Here is a 26,218-nt window from a genome sequence, read left to right as displayed (position 1 = left end):
GACAGAGCCACTCAGAAGTTTGACTTTGCATGACATCTCTCACTATCAGACTGCTCAGGCTCACGCAGACGGTGGGCAATACAGAATGAAAATGCAGTACGGAAGGAGCAATATTCAACAGAAATTGTGAACTACGTTATCCACATATTAACAACTCCTCAGACAACAACAATGAAAAGGTCAGCATTTCACACGCTGTCCTGCTTGCACCGAACAAGTGCCTTTCTGAGTACCTATAAACCATACACTAGAGAGGCCTGCCATTAACCCAGGGGATGGATGCTTCTCGGCCTTGCTTTGCCTCAGTCTTTCACTAGTTTGTGTTCCTGTGCTGCCACCAGACTTCTTTAAATCCAGAGGCTCTTTATGTTCAATGACACATGGCATTTCCACTTATCGCATGGGAAAAAATTCCAACCAATTTTGTAGCATAAAAAATATAATTCCATAATTGCTAACACGTGATCACTCGGCCCTGGCGTGAGGCAGGCGGCCAGACCCCACATGGCTGGGCAGAGTTTGGATGCATTGGACTCAACCTTTGGCAACAGCCTCCTACAAACACAAGCTCAAAGACTGCAGATTTGCCACTGATAACCTGACATGCAGAACCACACAGAGCAACTGGATTGAAGGGACTTTCGCCCACAGGATTCTCTTATTTTTGACAGCGAGAGCTCTGAGACACATGCACCTGTCTAAGCCATGCCGTCAGCATGCGTGCACGGAGCCTTTACCTCGAACCTGGGCTCTCCCACAGGTGGGGATGTAGAGTTGTAAGAAAGCAGCTCTAGCAGGTAGGAAGGGATAGGAGGCAGGTTGCTCTGATTAGATGGGAAAAGAGTGAATGGAGACAGAGAGAAGAGTGACAAGAGAAAAGAAATCATTTCCTATGAGCACCGGTGGCAGAGCAGACGTTACAGCCCCACGGCGTTCCAAAACAACCCTTTGCTGGGAAATGAGCTCAGAAGTTCGTATTCCTATCTTCTGTTACGTCAGCACCAGCTTCCACACGGGACCTAGCAACGAGCTGAAACCCAGGAGCCAGCTCCTGCCCTCACTGGTGTAAATCAGTGGAGCTCTGTCAACTTCACGGCTTGATGCCAATGTGCACCAGCTGGGCGTTGGCCCTAGCAGCTTAGGTTTAGTACAATGGATCCATGTGCTCCCCCTGTGCCTTCCCATTACCCCCCAGTCGAGCGTCCATGTGACTGGAGCCCAGGCCTCGTGCCCACCCTGGGCAGAGCGATGCATCTCACCCGCTCCCAACAGCTGGTGACACGTCCTGGAGAACTAAAGATCTAGGTCCCGATTCTTTCTCGCACTCAGGCCCACGTTTAACGTGAAGCCTCTGTGTCTCACTGCTGTGACTGAGTCACAATGGACCCAGTGCATGCGCCAGGGATTTGGGGAATCACTGGCTTGGCCCAGAGCTTCCATACCCCGGTGCTCAGCCAGAAGGGCTTGAGTGGTTTTGTGGTTGATGCCCACAGACCCTCAGGAGGAACCTGTGTGCTTCCAGGCACGTGCTGCCCTCACCCGGCCCAGCAACAGGGATGGGAAGGTAACAGACATGATCATCATCAGTTATACGTGTGCTCTGGAGAGCGGGACAGAGGAAAGAGGAGGGACAGAACGTAACACCAGTGGCGGGCAGAGGGGAACATGCAGGGAACGGGACCCACAGCGGGTAATCAGGAGACTGAAGGAGCCACCGAATTGGCCATGGGTAAATGGCCTAAATGTGGATACCGATCCACTGTATTCATTCCCAATTCAAATACCTCTGTGCACTGCTAGTCGACCTGGGAATGGTTGTTTCAGGAATGGCAATTGCTGTAAGTTAGCTGGCCAGCACACCTCTTCTTATGTGGGTCAACCCCTGGATTTGATTCTGGATTTCTATTTCTAACGGGGCATCCTATCTACTATTGAAACCTGGTTAGCATCACAAACTGATTCAGTGACAGAGCTGGCAACAAGATCTCCAGTCCCAGGCAGTGCTGCCGGCCACCACTCAGGAGACATGTCACGTTTCCCCCGTCTCTTCCTGAACTTAGCCACATGTCACAGGCCTGCCTGTGACACCTGCCACGAGATCTCCCTTCCACCCACCCTGGCTGGGTGCAGCCTGCAACTGAACGAGAGCAGATAGATCCCCAGTGGAATCTGGGTGCTGGTTTCCGAGTCACCTGCACTACACGGGGCAGAGGGTAGTGTAATCTCAGAGCCAGACAACAATTCCGGGGGACGGGAGGTTACTGTACCTTGGGTCCAGGAGCTCCGGGGAGGCCTAGGTCTCCTGGGTCCCCCTGGGAACAAGAAGGGAAGGAAGAGTGACTCGTCAGACAGAGTGCGGCAGGCCAGGGCAGAGCTGTCCGGTCCAGTGGCACACTAGGACAGCTGGGGGGACTGTGTAACCTGGAAGTCGTGGTGGTTACCTGTTCACACACTACTTAGGAATCCTTTCTTGACGCACAGCTGGGGATACAGTATTACCTCACACGGCCTTAGCTACAAGTCTGGGTACGCTTCCGCCAGCAGAGCTACCATAGCCCGGCACAAGATCTGATCCTGGGTACCCAGGACAGCCGCAAGAGCGACCAGAACAGCTTCCCCCACCAAGAAAGCTACCACAGTTAACCCAGGTGTGGTCCCTGATTTCTGGGGGTGCTGGCTCCCCGGTACACAGCGTGTGTGGAGCACAAAGGATCCTGCCGGGTGGGTGGCGAGTGCACAGACTCCAGCCAGGACAGTGAAGATGTGGCATGGCGTGAAGGACTGCAGAAGGCTCGCACAACAGCCTCGCACCTGCTCCACGCAGCGGCTGCATATCCCACACTCTGTCCACGCGGGGACGCTGGGAGCAGAGGCACCGTCCATAGTCCCGAATCAGCCGTGACTGTGTGCTGGGGTACCCTGCTGCACCCCGCTTGGAAACGGGGGTCTGGGCTAAGGTGGCATAACAGCTGCAGGTTTGCACTCCGTGGGCAGGGACGCAGCCTGCGGGGACCAATGTCAGCTCGAGTCAGCGGCTAGCACCAGGCCGCCATCAGCTGCGGGCGTCCTGGGCAGGGCAGATGCCAACTGAACTGGGGCTGCTTTATTTTCCACCCCCTGCCAGCTGCATTTCCTGCCGTGCCTCCTGTCCTGCCCACTCCATTCGCTCAGCACACCAGCGGCATGCAAGTTCCTCCAGCACTTTGCCACCGACCCCTGCTTTGGGCCAGGCTTGCTCCTGAACTGGGATTTCTTCTGACGCTGTATGATGTGTACTATTCTAGCGCCTAGAAGCCCAGGCATGGCCCTGGATCCCTTTGTGCTAGGTGCTGCACAAACTCAGAGCAAGCCGGCACAGCAGCGGTCGGCTCCCAGACTGCATGCACTGGCCTGCCCCCAGGCGCAGCTGTGATATATCCCATACTTTTCACTGCCCAAGGCAAAGGGGTCCTTGTTCTGACTCCAGGCAGGACAGAGCTACCCCCAGGCTCTCGCCTACCCCTAGCCAGCAAGTTACTGCGAAGACTGCGTGGTTCTAGCCCAGGCCACGTACCCGTTCTCCTCGAAGCCCAGGCTGGCCGGCCAACCCACTTTTTCCTGGAGGACCCGGAGGACCCTGCAAAGTTAGAGAGTTAATCTCAGTTGGAGGAAACATTTCAGAACTGGCATTTTCATGCTGGTTTATTGCATTAACTCTTTACGTGTCAGAGGAAAAGGCCCAGCTGCCCTCAGTAGTACACGGCCACCCTGCTAGGCTCCTCACCAGCCACGCTCCAGCCCGGGGACAGGCCGTCACCCCCACCGGGCTCCTCACCAGCCAGGCTCCAGCCCGGGGATGGGCCGTCACCCCCACCGGGCTCCTCACCAGCCACACCCCAGCTGGGGATGGGCCGTCACCCCCACCGGGCTCCTCACCAGCCACACCCCAGCTGGGGATGGGCCGTCACCCCCACCGGGCTCCTCACCAGCCACACCCCAGCCCAGGGATGGGCCGTCACCCCCACCGGGCTCCTCACCAGCCACACCCCAGCCTGGGGATGGGCCGTCACCCCCACCGGGCTCCTCACCAGCCACACCCCAGCCTGTCACCAATTCCTAGAGCTGACACATTTCTCCGGGTGTCTCCATCCACTCTATCTCCCCCGAGCCCGTCCATCCCGAATTCCGATGAGATGCACCCCCCATGCTCCAGCACCTCCAGCCAGAGCAAGTCCCAAAGGCCCTGGCGCTGACCCTGCCATGGGAAATGTTGGGGCCCTGCCCTTAACACCGGCAAACACCAGGACAACCCTGGAACATGTGGCCATTCCCAGCACACGCCTCCCTCCACACTTACTGGTGGGCCTTGGGCTCCGGGGACACCATCTCTGCCTGGCAGGCCGGGCAGGCCGGGGGGTCCTGGCAGCTCAGTGCTGTTCATCCCAAATCTTCCTGGCTCTCCTGGCAGGCCGGGCACCCCAGGAGGCCCGGGGGGTCCTGGTGGACCTCGGGGGCCCTGAAAAAGAGTAAAGGATGTTTGACGGCACGTGGGCAGACGTTCTCCCGCGCCTGCATGGCCACCTCCAGATGCCGGCTGCCCCTTGCCATGGCAGCCGCAGAATGCTGCCCAACACCAGGGCTCAGCAAATGAAGCCTGGAAGACACAGCCGAAGCAGCCCCCTTCCCTGCACTTCACCACTCACCCGGAAGCTTTCCAGATCGCCTCCAAACCCAGAGCCTTCCATGTCGATGAACGTCTGGAAAAGAAGCACACGGGCACAGACGTGACTCCCTTGTTTCCATGGAGCAGGGGAGCCAGCACGCATTGCCAGCGGGGAGTCGGCCTGCTTCTGTGGGGCTGGGGAGCGAAAGGTTCAATGGCCTGGACCTCTCCCCCAGCCAGGCCCCTGCTCCCGAGCTGGCAGAAAGCGCCTCCAGAGAGGCCCAGGGAGTCAGGCTGGACGTGGGGAAGAGCAGTTTCCCAGCCACAGAAAGCAGGGCAGTCTGACTACAGAGGACAGGCACTCCCCACAGGCAGACGCCCAGCACGAGGCTCAGGCGCTGCAGGAACCCACTCACAGTAAAGCCTGAGCGGGACTGAGGAGATGCCCAGACCTTGGGCTGGCCTCTGCATGGGGGCCATATCCCCCACAGAAATGGTGTGGAGCACTGAGCCCTGCTGCAGGCTCTGTCTACGGGGCCTGGCCTGCCTTTTTCAGCAGCACTGATTGCACAGCCTCTGTCTACAGGAACCGGCCTGCTTTCTCCAGCAGCGCGGAGCGCAGCATCTGTCTATGGGACCCAACCTGCTTTCTCCAGCAGCGCGGAGCGCAGCATCTGTCTACAGGAACCGGCCTGCTTTCTCTGGCAGTGCAGAGTGCAGCATCTGTCTACAGGAACCGGCCTGCTTTCTCCAGCAGTGCGGAGCGCAGCATCTGTCTACAGGAACCGGCCTGCTTTCTCCAGCAGTGCGGAGCGCAGCATCTGTCTACAGGAACCGGCCTGCTTTCTCCAGCAGCGCGGAGCGCAGCATCTGTCTACAGGAACCGGCCTGCTTTCTCTGGCAGTGCAGAGTGCAGCATCTGTCTACAGGAACCGGCCTGCTTTCTCCAGCAGTGCGGAGCGCAGCATCTGTCTACAGGAACCGGCCTGCTTTCTCCGGCAGCGCGGAGCGCAGCATCTGTCTATGGGACCCAGCCTGCTTTCTCCAGCAGCGCGGAGCGCAGCATCTGTCTATGGGACCCAGCCTGCTTTCTCCAGCAGTGCGGAGCGCAGCATCTGTCTATGGGACCCAACCTGCTTTCTCCAGCAGCGCGGAGCGCAGCATCTGTCTACAGGGACCCAGCCTGCTTTCTCCGGCAGCGCGGAGCGCAGCATCTGTCTACAGGAACCGGCCTGCTTTCTCCAGCAGCGCGGAGCGCAGCATCTGTCTACGGGACCCAGCCTGCTTTCTCCAGCAGCGCGGAGCGCAGCATCTGTCTAAGGGACCCAGCCTGCTTTCTCCAGCAGCGCGGAGCGCAGCATCTGTCTATGGGACCCAGCCTGCTTTCTCCAGCAGCGCGGAGCGCAGCATCTGTCTATGGGACCCAGCCTGCTTTCTCCAGCAGCGCAGAGCTCAGCATCTGTCTATGGGACCCAGCCTGCTTTCTCCAGCAGCGCAGAGCTCAGCATCTGTCTATGGGACCCAGCCTGCTTTCTCCAGCAGCGCGGAGCGCAGCATCTGTCTATGGGACCCAGCCTGCTTTCTCCAGCAGCGCGGAGCGCAGCATCTGTCTATGGGACCCAGCCTGCTTTCTCCAGCAGCGCGGAGCGCAGCATCTGTCTATGGGACCCAGCCTGCTTTCTCCAGCAGCGCGGAGCGCAGCATCTGTCTACGGGACCCAGCCTGCTTTCTCCAGCAACGCGGAGCGCAGCATCTGTCTATGGGACCCAGCCTGCTTTCTCCAGCAGCGCGGAGCGCAGCATCTGTCTATGGGACCCAGCCTGCTTTCTCCAGCAGTGCGGAGCGCAGCATCTGTCTATGGGACCCAGCCTGCTTTCTCCAGCAGCGCGGAGCACAGCATCTGTCTATGGGACCCAGCCTGCTTTCTCCAGCAGCGCGGAGCGCAGCATCTGTCTACGGGACCCAACCTGCTTTCTCCAGCAGCGCGGAGCGCAGCATCTGTCTACAGGACCCAGCCTGCTTTCTCCAGCAGCGCGGAGCGCAGCATCTGTCTATGGGACCCAACCTGCTTTCTCCAGCAGCGCGGAGCGCAGCATCTGTCTATGGGACCCAGCCTGCTTTCTCCAGCAGCGCGGAGCGCAGCATCTGTCTATGGGACCCAGCCTGCTTTCCCCGGCAGCGCGGAGCGCAGCATCTGTCTATGGGACCCAGCCTGCTTTCTCCGGCAGCGCGGAGCGCAGCATCTGTCTATGGGACCCAGCCTGCTTTCCCCGGCAGCGCGGAGCGCAGCATCTGTCTATGGGACCCAGCCTGCTTTTTCCAGCAGCGCGGAGCGCAGCATCTGTCTATGGGACCCAACCTGCTTTCCCCGGCAGCGCGGAGCGCAGCATCTGTCTATGGGACCCAGCCTGCTTTCTCCAGCAGCGCGGAGCGCAGCATCTGTCTATGGGACCCAGCCTGCTTTCTCCAGCAGCGCGGAGCGCAGCATCTGTCTACGGGACCCAGCCTGCTTTCTCCAGCAGCGCGGAGCGCAGCATCTGTCTACGGGACCCAGCCTGCTTTCTCCAGCAGCGCAGAGCTCAGCATCTGTCTACAGGAACCGGCCTGCTTTCTCCGGCAGCGCGGAGCCCAGCATCTGTCTACAGGGACCCAGCCTGCTTTCTCCAGCAGCGCGGAGCGCAGCATCTGTCTATGGGACCCAGCCTGCTTTCTCCAGCAGCGCGGAGCGCAGCATCTGTCTATGGGACCCAGCCTGCTTTCTCCAGCAGCGCGGAGCGCAGCATCTGTCTACGGGACCCAACCTGCTTTCTCCAGCAGCGCGGAGCGCAACATCTGTCTATGGGACCCAGCCTGCTTTCTCCAGCAGTGCGGAGCGCAGCATCTGTCTACGGGAACCGGCCTGCTTTCTCCAGCAGCACGGAGCGCAGCATCTGTCTACGGGAACCGGCCTGCTTTCTCCAGCAGCGCGGAGCGCAGCATCTGTCTATGGGACCCAACCTGCTTTCTCCAGCAGCGCGGAGCGCAGCATCTGTCTACGGGACCCAGCCTGCTTTCTCCAGCAGCGCGGAGCGCAGCATCTGTCTACGGGACCCAGCCTGCTTTCTCCAGCAGCGCGGAGCGCAGCATCTGTCTATGGGACCCAGCCTGCTTTCTCCAGCAGCGCGGAGCGCAGCATCTGTCTATGGGACCCAGCCTGCTTTCTCCAGCAGCGCGGAGCGCAGCATCTGTCTACAGGAACCGGCCTGCTTTCTCCAGCAGTGCGGAGCGCAGCATCTGTCTATGGGACCCAGCCTGCTTTCTCCAGCAGCGCGGAGCGCAGCATCTGTCTATGGGACCCAGCCTGCTTTCTCCAGCAGCGCGGAGCGCAGCATCTGTCTATGGGACCCAGCCTGCTTTCTCCAGCAGTACTGAGCGCAGCATCTGTCTATGGGACCCAGCCTGCTTTCTCCGGCAGTACTGAGCACATAGCAGAATCCAAGATTCTGATTCCAAAATTTCAGTTTTCTTTCAGTTCCAAATCAGAGTGAAGAACTGACATTTCAAAATCTCTCATGGAACATAATTCAAAAATTTCATTTAGGAAAAGCTGAAATGACATTTAATCAAAATGTTTCAATTCAACGTTATTTATACAACTTTTCTGCTAGAGTGCAGAATCATTTGTAATATATTATAAAAGGGAAACATTTTGACTGTCATATGATATAATATGACGTGACATGACAATAGTCAAAACATTTTGACTTTTATATTATATTACAAATGACAATATTATAGACTTTTATTTTGTAAATTGGTGATTGGTTTTGGAACTGGTATCCCAATTGGTGGTAATTGGTTTGGTAAACGATCCTTTGTTTACTCCGCTCTTATTGTAACCGGTATTCTAACTGGTAATTTCCTCTTGCAATGGGTATAACAAAATAGTATAAAAATAAAATAAATGACAGGACCTATTAGACAATGACATGACAGAATAGGCAAAATGTTTCTATTATCTAAGATTGAAACAAAAGATTTTGATCTTATTGAAAGGAATAAACTCATAACTTTTCACTGAAAACTGATGAAACTGGTAAGTTCTGGTGGAAGGTTTGATTTCGTGGGATCGGCATTTCCTAACAAGAAAGCGTTGCATAGGGATACGTCTGGCCAGCTCTAGCTGTGAGCACCCGGCATATCCGTTTTACTGCCGTACTAACTTCGCAGCAAGTACCAGCTCTGCCAGCTGCTCAGTGCCATGGCAGGAGCCAGGATCTCTGTGCCCCTCAGCACCAGGTCCACATGCCAGGTCTGTGCCATCCACAGGCCCCCAGGAACGTACCAGCTTGTCCTGTTTGGAAGAGAGACCTGGTGTCCCGGGCGGTCCGGGCAGTCCAGGGGGGCCTCTTGCGCCGACTCCGGGCTCACCCTAAACACACGGAAGAGACGACAGAGCTTAGCCAAACAAAACAGGGCGGTTCCAGAGATGTCATGCCTGGGGCCAGAGAGAACCAGTTAGACCCTCCCTCCATGCTGCCACTCAGCCCGTGTGCCACGAACTCACCTTCTGCCCCTTGAGGCCAGGCTCTCCGGGAGTTCCAGGGAATCCCTGGGGCCCAACGTCACCCTGAAAAGGGAAACAAAGAGACCGATGGGGAGCCAGAGCCAAGGGCCTACTGCACCCCCGGGGCTCCCTGGGGGCAGCTCTCTGTCACAAGACAGACACAGAGCAACGCGGGGCTGGAAGGGACCTCGAGAGGCCATCTAGTCCAGCCCCCTGAGCTGAGGCAAGGCCAAGGCAATCTCCTAGATCATCCCATGCAGGTGTTTGCCCAGCCTGTTCTTCAAAACCTCCAGTAGTGGGGATTCCACAGTCCCCCTTGGAAGCCTGTTCCAGAGCTTAGCTACCCCTCGGTTAGATACTAGGAAAAGCTTTCTAGCTCTATCGCCCTTGCAGACTGAGCCCATTCCTTCTGGTTCTACCTTCAGTGGCCATGGAGAACCATTGACCACCATCCTTTTTGTAACAGCCCTTAATGTATTTGAAGTCTGTTCTCAGGTCCCCGCTCTGTCTTCTCTTCTCAAGACTGAACATGCCCAGGTCTTTAAGCTTTCCTCACAGGTCAGGTTTCCCAACCCTTTTCTCATTTTTGTTGCTGTGCTCTGGTCTCTCTCCAATCTGCCCACAGCTTTCCTGACGCGTGGCACCCAGACCTGGACCCAGGACTTCAGCTGAGGCCTTGCCAGTGCCAAGCAGAGCGGGACAATGACCCCCCATGTCTCACACATGACACTCCTGTGAATACGCCGCAGGTGCATTCTAAGCAGTGTTCCTTTAACACCCTGCTAGGCCTGTTGCTAAGCATGCTGCCGGGGGTGCTGGACGTGTTCTGGAGCGTGTGAGAGGGATTGTGCATTGGCAGGGAGCACGAGGAAGCATGCACTATATGGCAATGATTCAGCCAATCCCAGTCTGCACGTGGCACACACTGACACCAGCACACTGGCAGCACGCGGGGGAAGCGAATGGTGACACTTACAGGTTTTCCATCTTCACCAGGATCACCCTAGAGTCAACAGAGACGGAGAGGTGTTAACGAGACAGACAGATATTCACCACCCAGCCGCGCCCTGGGGGATGCATTCGCCGGCTGCGTTGCCCCCGGCTCCTCGGAGTACTCCCCATTCTCCCGCACCCAGCACCCTGGGGGCTTTGGTAGGATTTCAGCAGCACCAGCCAGGGCATTGGCCTACTCTGCCGGGCGTCTGTGGCTACTGCCGCACTTTGCTCCGGCTCGGCAGCCCCCTCCAGTTCAGAACGTGCCGAAGCCCCTCTTCTCCCCACGGCACATCTGGGAGGGAGGATGAGCACCCCGAGATCACCCCCAGCTCCAGGATCAAACAGCCAAGGGTGGCTGGGCCTGTGCTGGCCCCAACAGCTCTGGCAGGTGGCACGCCGGAAATGGGGGTGGTGGGAAGTGCAGGCCTGGAGCAGTGAGGGAGGCAAGAAAGGGCAGCAAGGAGACGGGCAGAGGCAGGGGGCAGCCGGTGGGCACGGAGTGGTAAGGAGAAAGGGGAGTCTAATCTCAGTCAGGTGGGACCAGTGGAGCGGGAGAGGAGATGGGGACAGAGTGACGGACAGAGCAGGTGGCAGCGCGGGGAAGGCAGGGTCCCGGGCAGCAGAGCCTGGGGGCAGTAGGGGACAGATGCAATGCAGCAGGACCCAGCCCGTAGCCAGGATGCAAAGGGACAGGGTGTGTGGGGAGGGCCGGCGAGGAGCTGGACAGAGGGAGCTCTCTGCAGCCAGCATCGCAGGGTCCCGATAGCACTCCGCTGGCATCTCCTGGGACTTGCTGCCCCTCATCCCAGACAGAGCCCAGCAGCCCCCAGCCTGCTTGGGTTGAGGGTTTACTCACGGGCTCGCCATCCTTGCCAGGGAGGCCGCCTTCCCCGGGCGGCCCTGGGGGACCTCTTGGTCCTGGAGGCCCGGCGACCTGCTCCACCACAGAGCCGTCCAGGCGCTGCACCGTAGAGCCAGGGGGCCCAGGTGGGCCAGCGGGGCCGGGAGATCCCTGGGCACCTGGTTCCCCTTTCTGCCCCTTAGAGCCGGGATACCCAAATCCTGCACTTCCCTGGGGATGAAAAGGGAAACCATGAGCCGCCAGTTGCGCTCCCCAGCCTGGCCTGGGCACTGCCTGCGGCCGGGATCCCCAGGGTTTCCTGCTCCCTCGCTCTGCCCTGGAAATGCCAGGATTTGGCCTCGCAGAGCTGGCTGGGGCCAGCATGGGCCCAAGGGGCGATAGAAAATGCCCAGCTAGTTCCCTCAGCCAGTCCCACATGGAGAAGGAACGACTCGCCGCTGGGATTCCCTGGCTCGGCTCTGGCTGCGCACACACGAGCCTGGGATGTGCAGCCGATAACACTGGAGTCCAGTGCTCCCAGCCCGCCCTCCACCACCTTCCACACACAGGCTGAACTGGCTGATTCCCCTGCCCCAGCCTCTGTTCTTGGCCTGAGGGCTCCTTGGAGTAGGACACGGCAGGAAGGGGCCTGGTACATAGCTGGTCCTGTTACTGAGACAACGCCAATCACCACCACCACGGTACTGGCTACTGCCACAGGCCACGCCAAGCCAGCGATTCCAGTGCAGCAGACAGCGATCCAGTCTGCTCCTGAATGCCCGGGGAGGGTTATGAGCTGTGAGCGTAGGCAGTATGTCTGTTCTGAGACAGCAGCATGCCAGACACCCGCTGTGGAAAGACACCTGGCTCTGGTGTCACTCCCAGCTTTCCTCTCCCAGGTCCTGTCGCACCCGAGCGGCCATCAGTGTATGGTCCCTCTCCCTCTCCCGCCAGGGCCCGGGCTGCCGGCCGGTCTCACAGGGACTCGCTCAACACGCACATTTGTGGGAGGCGAAGATGTCAAGCCAGGGGAGTGAGGGATGCATGAGAACTGAGCAAGGCCCCTGGGATCTGCTCCTCGGCGACTGCCTCTGAGGGTCCGACTCAGCACTGGCACCAGCCAAGCAAACCAGAGCCAGTGGATTCCTGTGCGAACCTGGGCCTGGCTTCCCAACACGCTGAGCCTGGGAAGCCAGCAGGTGCTCTGGCTGCTCAGCACCACTCACCCCAGATTGGTTTTGGGATTGGTAACCCTGCCTGTAACCCCGCCTTCTATACAACACCCTGTGGTCACCGCGCTCACCTTAACGCCCAGGTCTCCTTTTTCTCCCTGCAGAATAAAAGAGCAAAACATCATTGCATCTGACAGGCGTGCTCCTTTACCCCCGGCAAGTCACGGCGCGTGCTCCCCTGACAGCACACGCAGCGCACACACGGCTAGAACCGAGCCCGGTGCTTCCCAGGGCAGCTCCACGGAGCAGCACCGTACAGGGGAGTTCAGTGCAATTCAGTCTGCTGGAGCCTGGACGTTCCACCCCTAGGAGAGGTAGGAACAGCGGCTTGGCCCCCACGTGTACAGTTGCTGTGAAGGAGTCTTTCACCAGGGGCTCGATCCAGCCTGCACGGGAGTGCTCCGGCCACCCTGCTGACATCAGTGGGTGCTGGAGGCGGTTGGCACCGGGCAGGGCTGCTCCCATCATGCTCATCTGACAATGCATGGGGACAGACTCTGCGCATACGCTGCTTCCCTAAACACGGGGGACGCGTTGGTGGGAGCCGCTGGGATTTTGTCCAGAGCGAGCGTTTGCAGGGCTGGGCTGCTTTGCTCGAGAACAGAGCCTCTCTGGCCCTAGCCCTGCCATGCCTGAAAGACACGGGGAGCAGGGGGAGCTGGCCTGCAGTCAGCGCACAGGAGCAGGGAGGGACTGCTGCCTGCTCCGGCACAGGCTGAGGCCCTGGAATGGGCGGATGGTGAGGAGCGCCTCACACCATCTCTAGCTGCGAGAGGGGGAACTGCTCAGCTGTGCCTGACAAGCCCCTCCGTTTGTCCCAGGTCATAGCCCTGCCCTTGGTCTCTTCTTCGCTGGCTCTTCCTTACTGTCGTCATCTCCCTCTCCCTCGCTCCCCGACCCTCGCCAGCAGTGCCCAGTCTGCTGGGTCTGCGGCACAGCCAGAGGCTGGAGACTGACACGACCGGCTCTCTGCTCTGTTCCCCTTATCAAAGCCAGGCTGCCCCCGCTGAGCCCCACTGCTGCACTGCACACACGGGGTGCTCGGCAGGCCAGGGGCCCCAGGGACTCTCCCACTGAGGCAGGAGGAAGGGGTGAGTGCGCTGTGGTGAGGGGAGGTTTGTCATGTGCCTCGGAGCCCATGGCTGAAGCTGCTAGAGAAGCACTAAGCACCGTCACTGACCTTGTCGCCTTTGGTGCCGCCGGCTGCTAGAACCCCGCCGGTTCCTGAGTCCCCTTTTGGGCCACGTTCGCCTCTCTCTCCCGGGGCCCCTTTTTCACCCTTTGCAGCAACCCTGGCTGGAATGAAGAGCCACGTGCAGTTACAGGCGTGGAGGCCGGGCACTGCTGGCCAGCGCTGGCCGCTCCGCTCGGGCGGGTGGGACAGCCACACCACACACAGCGCGTTGTGCTGAGGGCACCCGGGTGCGAGGGCTGGGCAGTCTGGGGCTCTCTGACACTTCCCCACTAATGGGGCTTGCACCAGCTGCCACAGGCACTGACTTTGGCCTTTCCCAGAGGATGCTTGACCCCAAATCCGCCTCAGGCCCCACCCCCCCTCCACCTCTTCCCTGAAGCCCCCGCCCGCCCTGTTCCGCCTCCTCCCCCGAGCATGCCCTGCCCTCGCTCCTCTCCCTCCCAGCACCTCCTGCATGCCCGCGGCCGGTGAGAGGCACTGATCAGGGGGCTGCCGGTGGGTACTAAGCACCCACTGTTTTTTCCTGTGGGTGCTCCAGCCCCGGAGCACCCATGAAGTCAGCGCGTCTGCTAGCTGCTGCCCCCAGCTGCCTGATGGCAGCACAGCCGGGGAGTTCTGGTGGGGGACCCCCTTCCCCAGGCTGTTCATCTCTCCATCTTTCTAGACAAAGGACTTAGGCCTTGCAATGCTGTGCACGGCAACAACTAAATACCCTTCCAAATCTGGGCCTCACTGATTTAGGAGCCTAGGTCCCATTTTACAAAGGGAGTTAGGCACAATCTCACCAACTGTCAATGGCTCCTGTGTGTTCAAAGATGTGGGCCTCAGTGCCTCAGAAAGCGAAACGGCAGGAAAGCCACGTGTGACGTCACAAGCGCAGCGTTAGGGCTTCCCCACAGACTCCCACAGAGGGGGAGGCTGAGATCCCTGCGTCAGCAGCAGAACAGCAGACGCAGCAGGCAGGCCATGCGAGAAGCCCCTCCCGGGAGGCTCAGCCTGATGTATCTGAGAGGTGCTGGGTAGGACAGCCCCCCTGGCCTGCTCTCGTGCACCCCTGAACAACCAGCATGGAGACACGGAGGGAGCTCACAGCTTCAGCCAACCCCACCACTTTGCATGGATCTAGCTACTGGCATGTTGAACACTTGCCCCAAACAGATACCAATTCCTCAGGCTCCAGGGCAGCAGCCTGCATGAGCCTCCGGACAGAGGACCCCAGAGGACCCCTGCTTTGGGGACACCACAGGGAAAGGTGGCTCCACTCGCCTATCTCAAGCCAGGCATTTCTAGTTTCTACCTGCTCCAGCTCATTTGCAGATGTTGCCCCTGCTTAACATCTCTGCAGGCTGGGTAGCAAAGGGACAAACGCTAGTTTTACCTCCTGTAGAAACTTGCTGTAGTCCTTCCACTTTGATTTGCTCAGTTGGCAGCGGAGAGCCCCTGCTTCCTTTCCCCACTGTCTCCCCAGCGGTGGGGGGAGAAGTGACCGGGGGAGGTTCCGGGAGCCGCGACACAGCCGGGATCCCCTGCACAAGACCAGAGAGGGGAAGAAACCTGAATGCTCGAGAACAAAACTCCCTGTGCAGTTGATGAGGCCCAGCCCACAGTGAGGCCCGTTGACATTCCAGGCTGGGCAGTGGCACAACGAGCGCTTGTTTCATTGCTTACTGGAGGGGGTTACGAAGAGTACCGGGGAGTTACAGAATCAGGGATCCCAAGGCCAGAAGGGACTGTTGTGATCATCTAGTCTGACCGCCTGTATCGCCCAGGCCATGGGACTGCTCTGAATTAACTCCTGTTTCTACTAGAGCAGGTCTTGTAGGCAAACACCCAACCCCGATTTAAACACTGCCAGGGATGGAGAATCCACAGCCCAAGTTACTATTTGTACGAATGCTGCAAAGCAACACTGCATTGTAAAACCCAGAGTTAACCACCCAGAAACAAAAAGGAGGAGATGGCCACATTTGTCACTAAAAGGGGACCCATGAAGACACCCATTCTGGCCCCAGAAATGCAGGTGCACAGTGCACTAAAGACAGGAGAAAGCTCTGAGTGCCCTGATGAGCCAACAGCCCCGGTTTCCCCCTGGACTTTGTACCAAATGCTGCAGCTGTCCTTATTCCAGCAAAGTGCCAGCAAAGCATCCTGGGAGTTTTGCCTGAGGAAGGACTGCAGGATCCGGTCTGGTGTGTATAAGGGAATTCAGAACGGTGCTATGTACTGCACTGGACTGGAAGAGAGCCCAGGAGAAATACTTCTGGCCATTACTCCTGTCCAGTCACTGGATGGCGTCAGTGTTCCATGTTCAAATGTAAGGCAACAGCACGTCTGCCCTGTCTCGCAGGGAGTGCTGTCGGCTACCTCTGGCTTCCAGAAATGTTCCTGTTCTGTGGCCCACCCCTCAAATAAACTTCCAGTGGAGGGAAAATATCCTGCCTTTTCTCCTGCGTTTGACATCTCCAATGTAGACAGGACTGATTCCTGCCGGCGTTTCACTGACCCGGAGACCGCTTGCCAGCCGGCCCACTCCTAGTTCTCATCTCCTACATACCGAATTCAGCATCCAAAGCATTCTGGGAGCAAACATCAGCTGCGAAGTGGGAAAATGAAGGCTGGGCTGCAGTGGGTGCCAGTCTTTCAACCCCAGCAGGTCCAGCTCTCCACCCCAGAGGCCACAAGCATACGGCCGGGCGTCAGTTTCTCTGTCCTGTTCTTCTCCCTTCATTCCACTAAGGAGCACAAAGGGAGCAGAGTATATAGCTGGAGACCGCCCAGCATGGGGCCCACCTGGCTTCTCCCTGCCCCTCTCTGCAAGCCCTCTGGACAGGGTGCATGTCACAGAGGCAAGGCCAGAAAAGACCACGATCGTCATCTAGTCTGACCTGCAGAACACAGACTGAAGACTCTCGCCCAGCGACTCCTGCACGGTAAGTGGTGGCTAAGCTAGAACAGGTCTCTTAGAACGACAACCAGCCTTGATTTAAAGAGCGCAGAGATGGAGAACCCTGGGAAAGCTGCCCAGGTGAAGCTCCCTCACTCCCAAAACGGGTACCTGATTTCTGTCCAGTTTCAGCTCCCAGCCACTGGATCGGGTTCTCTTTGTGTCTGCTAAAGAGCCGCCAGCCATCACAAATCTCCTCCCCACGTGGGTATGTACAAACCACCAGCAAGTCGCCGCTTCACTTCTCTTGGATAAACTGAACAGATCGAGCTCCGTCAGGATCTCACCATTAGGCAGGTTCTCCAGACCTTGAATCATTCTTGTAGCTCTCTTCTGACCCCTCTCCAATGGTCAATGTCCCTTCTGACGTGTGGAGACCAAACTGGGATTCCAGTGATGGTTTCGCCAACGCACTATGCAGAGGTAATACCAGCTCCTTACCCCGGTTTTCTTGTCCAAACTCCCAGTGTACAATGGGGGAATACCACCACCTGCTGCCTTCTGGGCAAGGCTCCATGCACCGCTGAGTGCTAAGGGCTCTCACGTGCACAGATACTCAAACGCCAGTAGAGAGATGTCAGAGCAGAACTCAAGTCTTCTGGCTCCCAGCTGAGTGCACTGTCCCCTGGGCAGGGAGGGATCTCAGTGAGAGGGAAGTTTCTCTCTCATGCCCCTTTCCTCAGAAACATGGTACCCTCGAGAGCGCTGTCCTCGGCGGGAACTGACCTCTGGCTGCACCACGGTGTGCTGCTGTTTGGATGTACTCTTGGGGGGAGGCCAGCTGTCAGCCGCGCGCGGGGGGGGGAATACAGCATTGAAAACGCCAGCACTACCACTGCTCTACAGGGAAGCAGCGATGGCCTCCTTGGAACCATGGTGTCCACGGGTGAGTGTTACCGTACGCCAGCATCCAGCTAACATGCCCCAGAGTGCCATCTCCTCAGTGAGGCACGCCTGGAGCACCAGCCAACCTCAGCATAACCAATCCTGCTGCGGTAGTTAAGCCAGGCACCGTGTCACAGCCTCAGTCCTCACTGTCCTCAGCAGCAGGGAGCCGTGCCAATGGATTACCTGGCCCATTCCAGCCAGCATCTTTTCACTTCCTTTAGGCAGATCCTGCAGGAAGGACACTGGGAAGGGGAGGTTCAGCCCTCTCAAAATGGCTTTGTGGGATTGCAAAACTACTGCCTCTCCATGATTTCCACCTCAGACGTGTGCTGCCTACATGGCCAGAGAGTGCTGTGCCACCCCTGCAAACCACCTGCCGCTGGGACACACAAGCCAGGCATCACCACCAGTAGTAAAGTAACGGTGGGCCAGGTCAGGCCCTTAGTGAAAGCCATGCAACCCAGCTGAGCTCAGATCAAGCTTTCACTGATATCCGATGCTGTGGAACTGCAGTGGCTTTGCACAGCTTTAACTGATTGGAACGTAAACAATTCTTTGGCAGCACAAGACGACACCCAATCTGCTCTGTAACTCCCACAGCTGAGCTGTCTCTGCAGGGCGATCGGGGATGCACACAGCAGGGTTCAGTAGGTTGGCACACGTGACTCTGAACACACTAAGAGAGCAGACTGTCTTGGTGCCATTCGTACTGAGTCACTTTTCAGAGCAGAGCCGCTGGTGGAGAGGGTCGGCACAGAGCTGCAGCACTGGGGCCAGAGTTACAGATGTTCTGTTGGAGGCTCCGCAGGTCGACGAACGCGAGCACTGCCAACACTCAACCGCAGAACACACCACGAGCAGGAAACGCCAAGTCCTTTTCAAATCCACCCTCCTCAGCTGCTCCAAAGCACTAGCGCACTGCATCGTCCCCCCCTGCCCTCCAAACCCATCCTTCAGAACCCAGACACACTGTTTGGATTGAAATCTGAACTCGTGATGGTAAAAGGCAAGTTTCCAGGTGCTAATGCACATCCGGAGGAAAGAGGAGGCTTAACAATTCTTTGGACTCTTGGAAATGGAATGAAATCTGGTCTTGATAACTGAAATTTCAAGGCGTAATGAGCTTTACGGTAATTCAGGGCTGATTCATGATGCCACAGCAGCAAGATAAAGCAGTTGTGCACCCTACTTTCCTGAGCAGGGAATACAGTACCTGTACTACATACGTTACAGACGCTCCCATTACAACCCAGGATCAGGCCAGTGGCTGCTGAGAGCATGTGTGTGTTTTTGCAATCTGTACAAACTCCTAAAACAGCCGCTTCCGGGGTGCTCCTCTGGAGGGACACCCGGCTCGGGGCAACCGCAGAGCACAGCAGCAGGCGTGGGCTTTCCATTGCAGCCATACAGCAGTAGGTAACACGCAGGGGAGAGATTAGACACTAGTCTGAATAGACAGCCAATTCCTAGCCCAGGGAGTTAACCCTGCAAGCCTCTGGGGGTCTGGTTTAAAGGAAAGCTCTGATTCAGCTACCAGTCTCTTCAGATTCTCAGCCAGTTTTCAGATGCCCCGTTGGCTTTTGTTCCAGATCCACTAGTTAAAACGTGTGATACAACCTGACTTACAGGCACGGAACTTCTCCGTGGCTCAGTGCATCAGGGAGACGTGGTCAGGACAGCTGGCACGATCCAGGGTAAAGCACCGTGCTGTTCGCACCTTTCCCAATGGTTTCACTGATGGCACGAGATGGGTGTGTGTGTGTGTGTACGCGCGCGTGCGATGACCAGCCACAGGATAAAGGCTGTGGCCCAGGAGCACATCACAGAAAACATAAGTTTATGTCAACAAGGCGTTTACTTCCTGCACCTCTGGGCTGACTGGAAAGGGAGAAATCAGGACCCCAAGCCATCATTCGTCTTCACCTGGGAAGACCAACCATCCACTGGCAGAATGACTGCCAGCTCCCCCCCACCCGCTCTCTGCTGCCCACTGCAGCAGTGAGGACAACTGTGAAGGAGGCAGAAAGAGCCCCCATCCCCCTGCCTGCTTATGTAGTGTTTAGCCAGGTTTGATGGGGCCTCTACCTGGAAGGGAAAAGCAAAGCTAAGCCGGAAAGGAACGCCCTTGGGCCCACAGCCGCAGACTCACCTGCTCCCTTCCTGAGAGGTGGGGCCTTTCTTCAACACCACTTCCAAAATCTCCAGATGCCTACATCATTCCAAAGGGGGGGGAGAGACACGGTCAGCAGACAACATATCCAGCATACCTGAGTGTTCTGATCAGGGTACTCGGCAGCACTGGCGGCTCTGCCCCCTTCCCACCGGAAATAAAACCCAGGCCCCGCATGCTCCTGGTGGAAAGTATGCGTCTCAAACCGCCTTTTACTGCCTAGCAATGAGATCCTTCTCCTGGTGGCTGAGAAGGGGATTCACATTTCTGCCTGTCCCGGGATTCACTTGGGGTCCCACACTGATTCTAACAAGGATTTATAAGCCCAAAGAGTCAGCTGGTCCCACCTCTGGTACAGTCTGTTCCCTAACATGACTCAATAAAAAAACCAAAAGGGGAAATCCCGACTCTGTAGAAGTCAATGGGAGTTTTGCAAATAAATTCACTGGGGCCAGGATTTCACCCTGGTTCAGTGCACAGAGGGGGCTTTGGCTAGGAACTAAAATTCACAACGGTCACTTGACACTAGTAGCTGGCTAGCTTGTTTCCTCCGCCGTGGCAAGCCTCAGTGCCCAGGGGAGCAGCTGGAAAAGACCTGCCGATTAGCAATGGCAGGAGGCGATACCACCACCTGGGGTCTAATCTTCCATGAAATTCCTGGACAAACCCCCAGCCAGCAAGCGCTGGGGTAGGGCAGATCTCCGGTGCTACCGTCTGACCTGTTAAGGGAATGGGGGATGATGAAGCGAGAAGGGTGAGTGCCCATGGGAGTTCCTGTCTGGGCGTGAGGACACTGCACTGCCCACTCTCCCCACCCACCTTGGGCATTGCTATTTCACAACGGCGGTTGTATCTGGTATGGTAGGAGCCAGGGGCAGGTGCGGGGGAGAGAGACTTCACACATCAAAGAGCAGACCAAAATCACACAATATAATCTATCTATTTTTAAAACTCGTGATTTTTGGTCCAATCTCATGATTTGTTGGGGTCAGGCTCATGATTTTTGGACATTTGGGGTGGGTGATCCTGTGTGGTAAATTGCATATTAACTTCCAGCAAGCGATCTGCTAACAGCTGGAACCAAGGTAAGTTCTACACCCCTCTGTGTAAGCAAACCACAGCTACAATACTGAGCCACGGCAGACAGCACTCACCACGTCGGTATCCTCGTCCTGCTCCTCACACTGGAGATCAGCTGCCTGGTGATCACCTGTCACTTTCAGATCTGCAATCATCCCCTGGAAAACACATACCAGCAATCACCACCAGCAAACAATGCAACACGTCATGGGTAGCTTGCGAGAGAGAGTGTTATCAGAGCCCGTTGCCACTTGACAGTGGCCATCTGCCTGTTAGCTGACAGGCTGGTGGGAAAGGTTCACAGGGTGAATTGCAGGCAGAGACAACCAATGGCAGCCCCCATTTCAGTTGGCCGGGGATCAAGTCCAAGGAATCTGATTGCAATTCTCCTGCAGTGATGCATTCCCAGGATAAGTGCTAAATCACAGTGGCTTGCTAACTTCTTAAACCAGGGCCAACACAGCTACTGCACCCACGGCAAACTTCTGGGTTTAATCGAGTTGTTTCTCAGGAGTTCTGTGGTGTGAATTCCAAACACTTCTCACTAACGCTCAGTATCAAAGCTTTGGGGGAAGGATGGAGTGAGCCCATTCTCTCCAACCAGCGAACTGTTGCCTCCTCCTCTCTGCACTGTGTGGGCCACAGCGGAATCAGCCCTTCACGTTCTCATTGGCACTATTGGTCATGCTCTACTCCAGGGGTCGGCAGCCTTTCAGCAGTGCTGTGCCAAATCTTCAGTTATTCACTCGGATTTAAGGTTTCGCGTGCCAGTGATACATTTTAACATTTTTGAAGGTCTCTTTCTATAAGTCTACAATATAGAACTAAACTATTGTTGTATGTAAAGTAAATAAGGTTTTTAAAATGTTTAAGAAGCTTCATTTAAAATTAAATTACAATGCAGAGCCCCCCGGAGCGGTGGCCAGGACCCGGGCAGTGTGAGTGCCACTGAAAATCAGCTCGTGTGCCGCCTTCAGCACGCGTGCCATAGGTTGCCTACCCCTGCTCTACTCACACAATATGCAGTGAGGTGGCTGGCTCTTGCACTGTATTCTCCCTAATTTAAGAAGTCAGCCAATTGCTGTGATGAAGCACAATTAGCCTGGGACGATATGAAGCCTGCTTGCACACAAATCCAATTTGCCACAGTCTATGTTATGGGACTGGCAAGCAGTTAAAGGATTTATTCACCTTGCTTGAAATGTTTCCTCACAGCTGTGACCCATCTCACCACAACAGATTTTGAATTTGCCTGCCCCATATTAACCTCCAAAAAAGAAATGGCAGAGTCCCGCCAATTTTCTGAGGGCTGTAGTGCTATACAAATGCAACTTTTAAGGGCTTGCCTCATATCCACAAAAACCGGACTTGGGAATCATACTGGTTTTAGGGCCATGGTTTACTCAGCTTCCAAACTTTAAACGAACTCCTGACTGGTCTCTCGAGTGTAGGCCGTGAAGAGAGGCTGGAGCAGGGTCATACAGGCTGCAGTTATCCTGCAGCACAAGCAGGGAGAAAGACCATGCCCATGGAGAAAGACGACCTTTTTCACTCCTCATACAAAAAACTCTTCACTGTGAAGTGTAATCTCCCACATTGACAATAACTGCTCTGTGATTGGGAGTGGTTTTGCCATCATGTGTTACAGTGGAATGTGACAAGATACAGTGAATTAGTTACACAACAAAGAACAATGGATTTGGTCAATTCCAATTTGGTCGATTTTTCTGGTGAGATAAAAGCAGATAAAACCGGGAACCTCATTTTTTGTCATAAATTGACCTCTCAATTATGTCAGGTTTCACACATTCAACAGAAGTAACAGGACAAGAAATGCCAATGGTTTTCCCTCCCTGCACCAAACTCTCAACTGTGCTAAAGATATGACACCATTTCCACGGGCCAACCCGCTCCAGTTGCTAACTAGGTGTCTGAAAAGTGTGGCATGCCAGAGATCAAAATTACAAGGGAGAAAACACGCCTGAACTGTTTCCTAAGAACGATTATTGACAACTCATGAGATAATTAAAGTCAGGGCAGGGCAGGAGCCCTACACCATCGGTCTGGGACGTGGACAGAGAAGATCTTGTACTCTTCTCTGCTAGGGCCCGATGAACCCGGGGGCAGAGAGCCAGCACTGCGACTATGCATCACGTCAGTGCCACTCCAACTTGATTTGAGGGCTGGCAGGCACGTGAGCCTCGGGCCAATCCTCAACCCAGGGGGGAAGTGCCACCCTAGGGAAGAGGACATCACGAGCTCCATATCTGAAGCTGGCAGCTGACTGTGGTGTTTGTGTGCAGCCAGTGTTCACGTGTGCATCCCCCACACAGCCCTGACCCTTGCTGATTTCAATAGCCCACGTGCTCGGAAAGAATGGAGTGCAACCGAGCTCTTCCCCAACCGCCAAGGAAGCCAAGGCTGCTAATGCTTCTCCAGGGCCACCCGGTGGGTTAGGGCTCTTCCCCGGACCTGCCAAGGCAAACTAGAGCTGAGCAGTCATATCCCGCTGCACCTTGGGCAAGCCAGAGCTGGGGGTGAGTATAAAAGGGCTCTGTAGAAACAGCTCCTCTGCATCCACGGATCAGCTGGCCACAGGGCGCCTCTCTGAGGGACGGGCGCCTGCTCCAATGCAGCTCTACTAGAGAGCCAAGGATGGCACCGCAGCCTGCTTCATGTGCGAACGCTGCAAGCTGACGTCCCCCATCACCACCGGCCCTGCTGCCAGCAGCGGGCGACGTGCTTTCTGGCCGCGCCTGCCCTGCCGCAGCCATTACATGAGGGGACCAAAGGCGGCCACAGCTTGGCCAGGGCTCTAATGCTGAATGTCTGCCCACACGTCACACCCTCAGCCCCTCCCAACTGCACACTCACCTAGTCACACACACTGCGTCCCCCTCCCACCCACACACCAACCCCCTCGGACGTGCACCCCCTGTACACACTGCCTCCCTCCCACCCACACACCAACCCCCTCGGACGTGCACCCCCTGTACACACTGCCTCCCTCCCATCCACACACCAACCCCCTCGGACGTGCACCCCCTCTACACACTGCCTCCCTCCCACCCACACACCAACCTCCTCGGACGTGCACCCCCTGTACACACTGCCTCCCTCCCACCCACACACCAACCCCTCAGACGTGCACCCCTGTACACACTGCCTCCCTCCCATCCACACACCAACCCCTCGGACGTGCACCTTCCTGTACACACTGCCTCCCGCCCACCCACACACCAACCCCCTCGGACGTGCACCCCCTGTACACACTGCCTCCCTCCCACCCACACACCAACCCCCTCGGACGTGCACCCCCTGTACACACTGCCTCCCTCCCATCCACACACCAACCCCCTCGGACGTGCAACCCCTGTACACACTGCCTCCTCCCACCCACACACCAACCCCTCGGACGTGCACCCCTGTACACACTGCCTCCTCCCACCCACACACCAACCCCTCGGACGTGCACCCCTGTACACACTGCCTCCTCCCATCCACACACCAACCCCTCAGACATGCACCCCTGTACACACTGCCTCCCTCCCATCCACACACCAACCCCCTCGGACGTGCAACCCCTGTACACACTGCCTCCCTCCCGCCCACACACCAACCCCCTCGGACGTGCAACCCCTGTACACACTGCCTCCCTCCCATCCACACACCAACCCCCTCGGACGTGCACCCCCTGTACACACTGCCTCCCTCCCATCCACACACCAACCCCCTCGGGCCTGCACCCCCGGGACACACGGCCTCCTCCCATCCACACACCAACCCCTCGGACGTGCACCCCTGTACACACTGCCTCCCTCCCATCCACACACCAACCCCTCGGACGTGCACCCCTGTACACACTGCCTCCTCCCACCCACACACCAACCCCCTCGGACGTGCACCCCCTGTATACACTGCCTCCCTCCCACCCACACACCAACCCCCTCGGACGTGCACCCCCTGTACACACTGCCTCCCTCCCATCCACACACCAACCCCCTCGGACGTGCACCCCCTGTACACACTGCCTCCCCCTCCCACCCACACACCAACCCCCTCGGACGTGCACCCCCTCTACACACTGCCTCCCTCCCACCCACACACCAACCCCCTCGGACGTGCACCCCTGTACACACTGCCTGCCCCCAATACACACACAACCCCTCGGACGTGCACCCCTGTACACACTGCATCCCCTCCCACCCACACACCAACCTCGGACGTGCACCCCTGTACACACTGCCTCCCTCCCACCCACACACCATCCCCGTCGGACGTGCACCCCCTACACACACTGCCTGCCTCCCATCCACACACCAACCCCCTCGGACGTGCACCCCCTGTACACACTGCCTCCCTCCCATCCACACACCAACCCCCTCGGACGTGCACCCCCTGTACACACTGCCTCCCTCCCACCCACACACCAACCCCCTCGGACGTGCAACCCCAGTACACACAGCCTCCCCTCCCACCCACACACCAACCCCTCGGACGTGCACCCCCTGTACACACTGCCTCCCTCCCATCCACACACCAACCCCCTCGGACGTGCAACCCCTGTACACACTGCCTCCCTCCCACCCACACACCAACCCCCTCGGACGTGCAACCCCTGTACACACTGCCTCCCTCCCATCCACACACCAACCCCCTCGGACATGCAACCCCTGTACACACTGCCTCCTCCCATCCACACACCAACCCCTCGGACGTGCACCCCTGTATACACTGCCTCCTCCCATCCACACACCAACCCCTCGGACGTGCACCCCTGTACACACTGCCTCCCCTCCCACCCACACACCAACCCCTCGGACGTGCACCCTCTACACACTGCCTCCTCCCACCCACACACCAACCCCTCGGACGTGCACCCCTGTACACACTGCCTGCCCCCAATACACACACCAACCCCTCGGACGTGCACCCCTGTACACACTGCATCCCCTCCCACCCACACACCAACCCCTCGGACGTGCACCCCCTGTACACACTGCCTCCCTCCCACCCACACACCAACCCCCTCGGACGTGCACCCCTCTACACACTGCCTCCTCCCACCCACACACCAACCCCCTCGGACGTGCACCCCCTGTACACCCGGCCGCCCACCCCTCCACACCCCCACCCCCGCGGACGGGCCCCCCCTGTACACACTGCCTCGCGCCCATCCACACACCAACCCCCTCGGACGTGCAACCCCTGTACACACTGCCTCCCTCCCATCCACACACCAACCCCCTCGGACGTGCACCCCCTGTACACACTGCCTCCCTCCCACCCACACACCAACCCCCTCGGACGTGCACCCCCTGTACACACTGCCTGCCTCCCATCCACACACCAACCCCCTCGGACGTGCACCCCATCTACACACTGCCTGCCCCACCCACACACCAACCCCTCGGACGTGCACCCCTGTACACACTGCCTCCCTCCCTCCCACACACCAACCCCCTCGGACGTGCACCCCCTGTACACACTGCCTCCCTCCCAACCACACACCAACCCCCTCGGACGTGCACCCCCTACACACACTGCCTGCCTCCCACCCACACACCAACCCCTCGGACGTGCACCCCTGTACACACTGCCTCCCCTCCCATCCACACACCAACCCCTCGGACATGCACCCCTGTACACACTGCCTCCTCCCATCCACACACCAACCCCCTCGG

General features: G+C 57.6%; 1 protein-coding gene across 3 annotated transcripts in view; it reads right to left on the bottom strand.

Annotated features, from left to right (window-relative positions):
- Positions 1 to 26,218, bottom strand: part of COL18A1 (collagen type XVIII alpha 1 chain) — a 269,164-nt gene that overhangs the window by 43,673 nt on the left and 199,273 nt on the right. For all 3 annotated transcript variants that reach the window (XM_039494504.1, XM_039494503.1, XM_039494502.1), the window contains 13 exons: positions 20,609 to 20,692; positions 19,434 to 19,493; positions 14,831 to 14,978; positions 13,438 to 13,553; positions 12,329 to 12,355; positions 11,041 to 11,256; positions 10,165 to 10,191; positions 9,189 to 9,251; positions 8,967 to 9,053; positions 4,683 to 4,736; positions 4,337 to 4,495; positions 3,554 to 3,616; positions 2,268 to 2,312 (listed from right to left, as the gene is read on the bottom strand). In XM_039494504.1, coding sequence (XP_039350438.1) covers positions 2,268 to 2,312; positions 3,554 to 3,616; positions 4,337 to 4,495; positions 4,683 to 4,736; positions 8,967 to 9,053; positions 9,189 to 9,251; positions 10,165 to 10,191; positions 11,041 to 11,256; positions 12,329 to 12,355; positions 13,438 to 13,553; positions 14,831 to 14,978; positions 19,434 to 19,493; positions 20,609 to 20,692 — 1,149 coding nt within the window. The remainder of the gene's footprint in view (positions 1 to 2,267; positions 2,313 to 3,553; positions 3,617 to 4,336; positions 4,496 to 4,682; positions 4,737 to 8,966; positions 9,054 to 9,188; positions 9,252 to 10,164; positions 10,192 to 11,040; positions 11,257 to 12,328; positions 12,356 to 13,437; positions 13,554 to 14,830; positions 14,979 to 19,433; positions 19,494 to 20,608; positions 20,693 to 26,218) is intronic.

The sequence above is a fragment of the Mauremys reevesii genome, linkage group 11 (assembly GCF_016161935.1).
Source record: "Mauremys reevesii isolate NIE-2019 linkage group 11, ASM1616193v1, whole genome shotgun sequence".
NCBI lineage: Eukaryota > Metazoa > Chordata > Testudines > Geoemydidae > Mauremys > Mauremys reevesii.
This window is presented reverse-complemented; position numbering and strand designations above follow the sequence as displayed.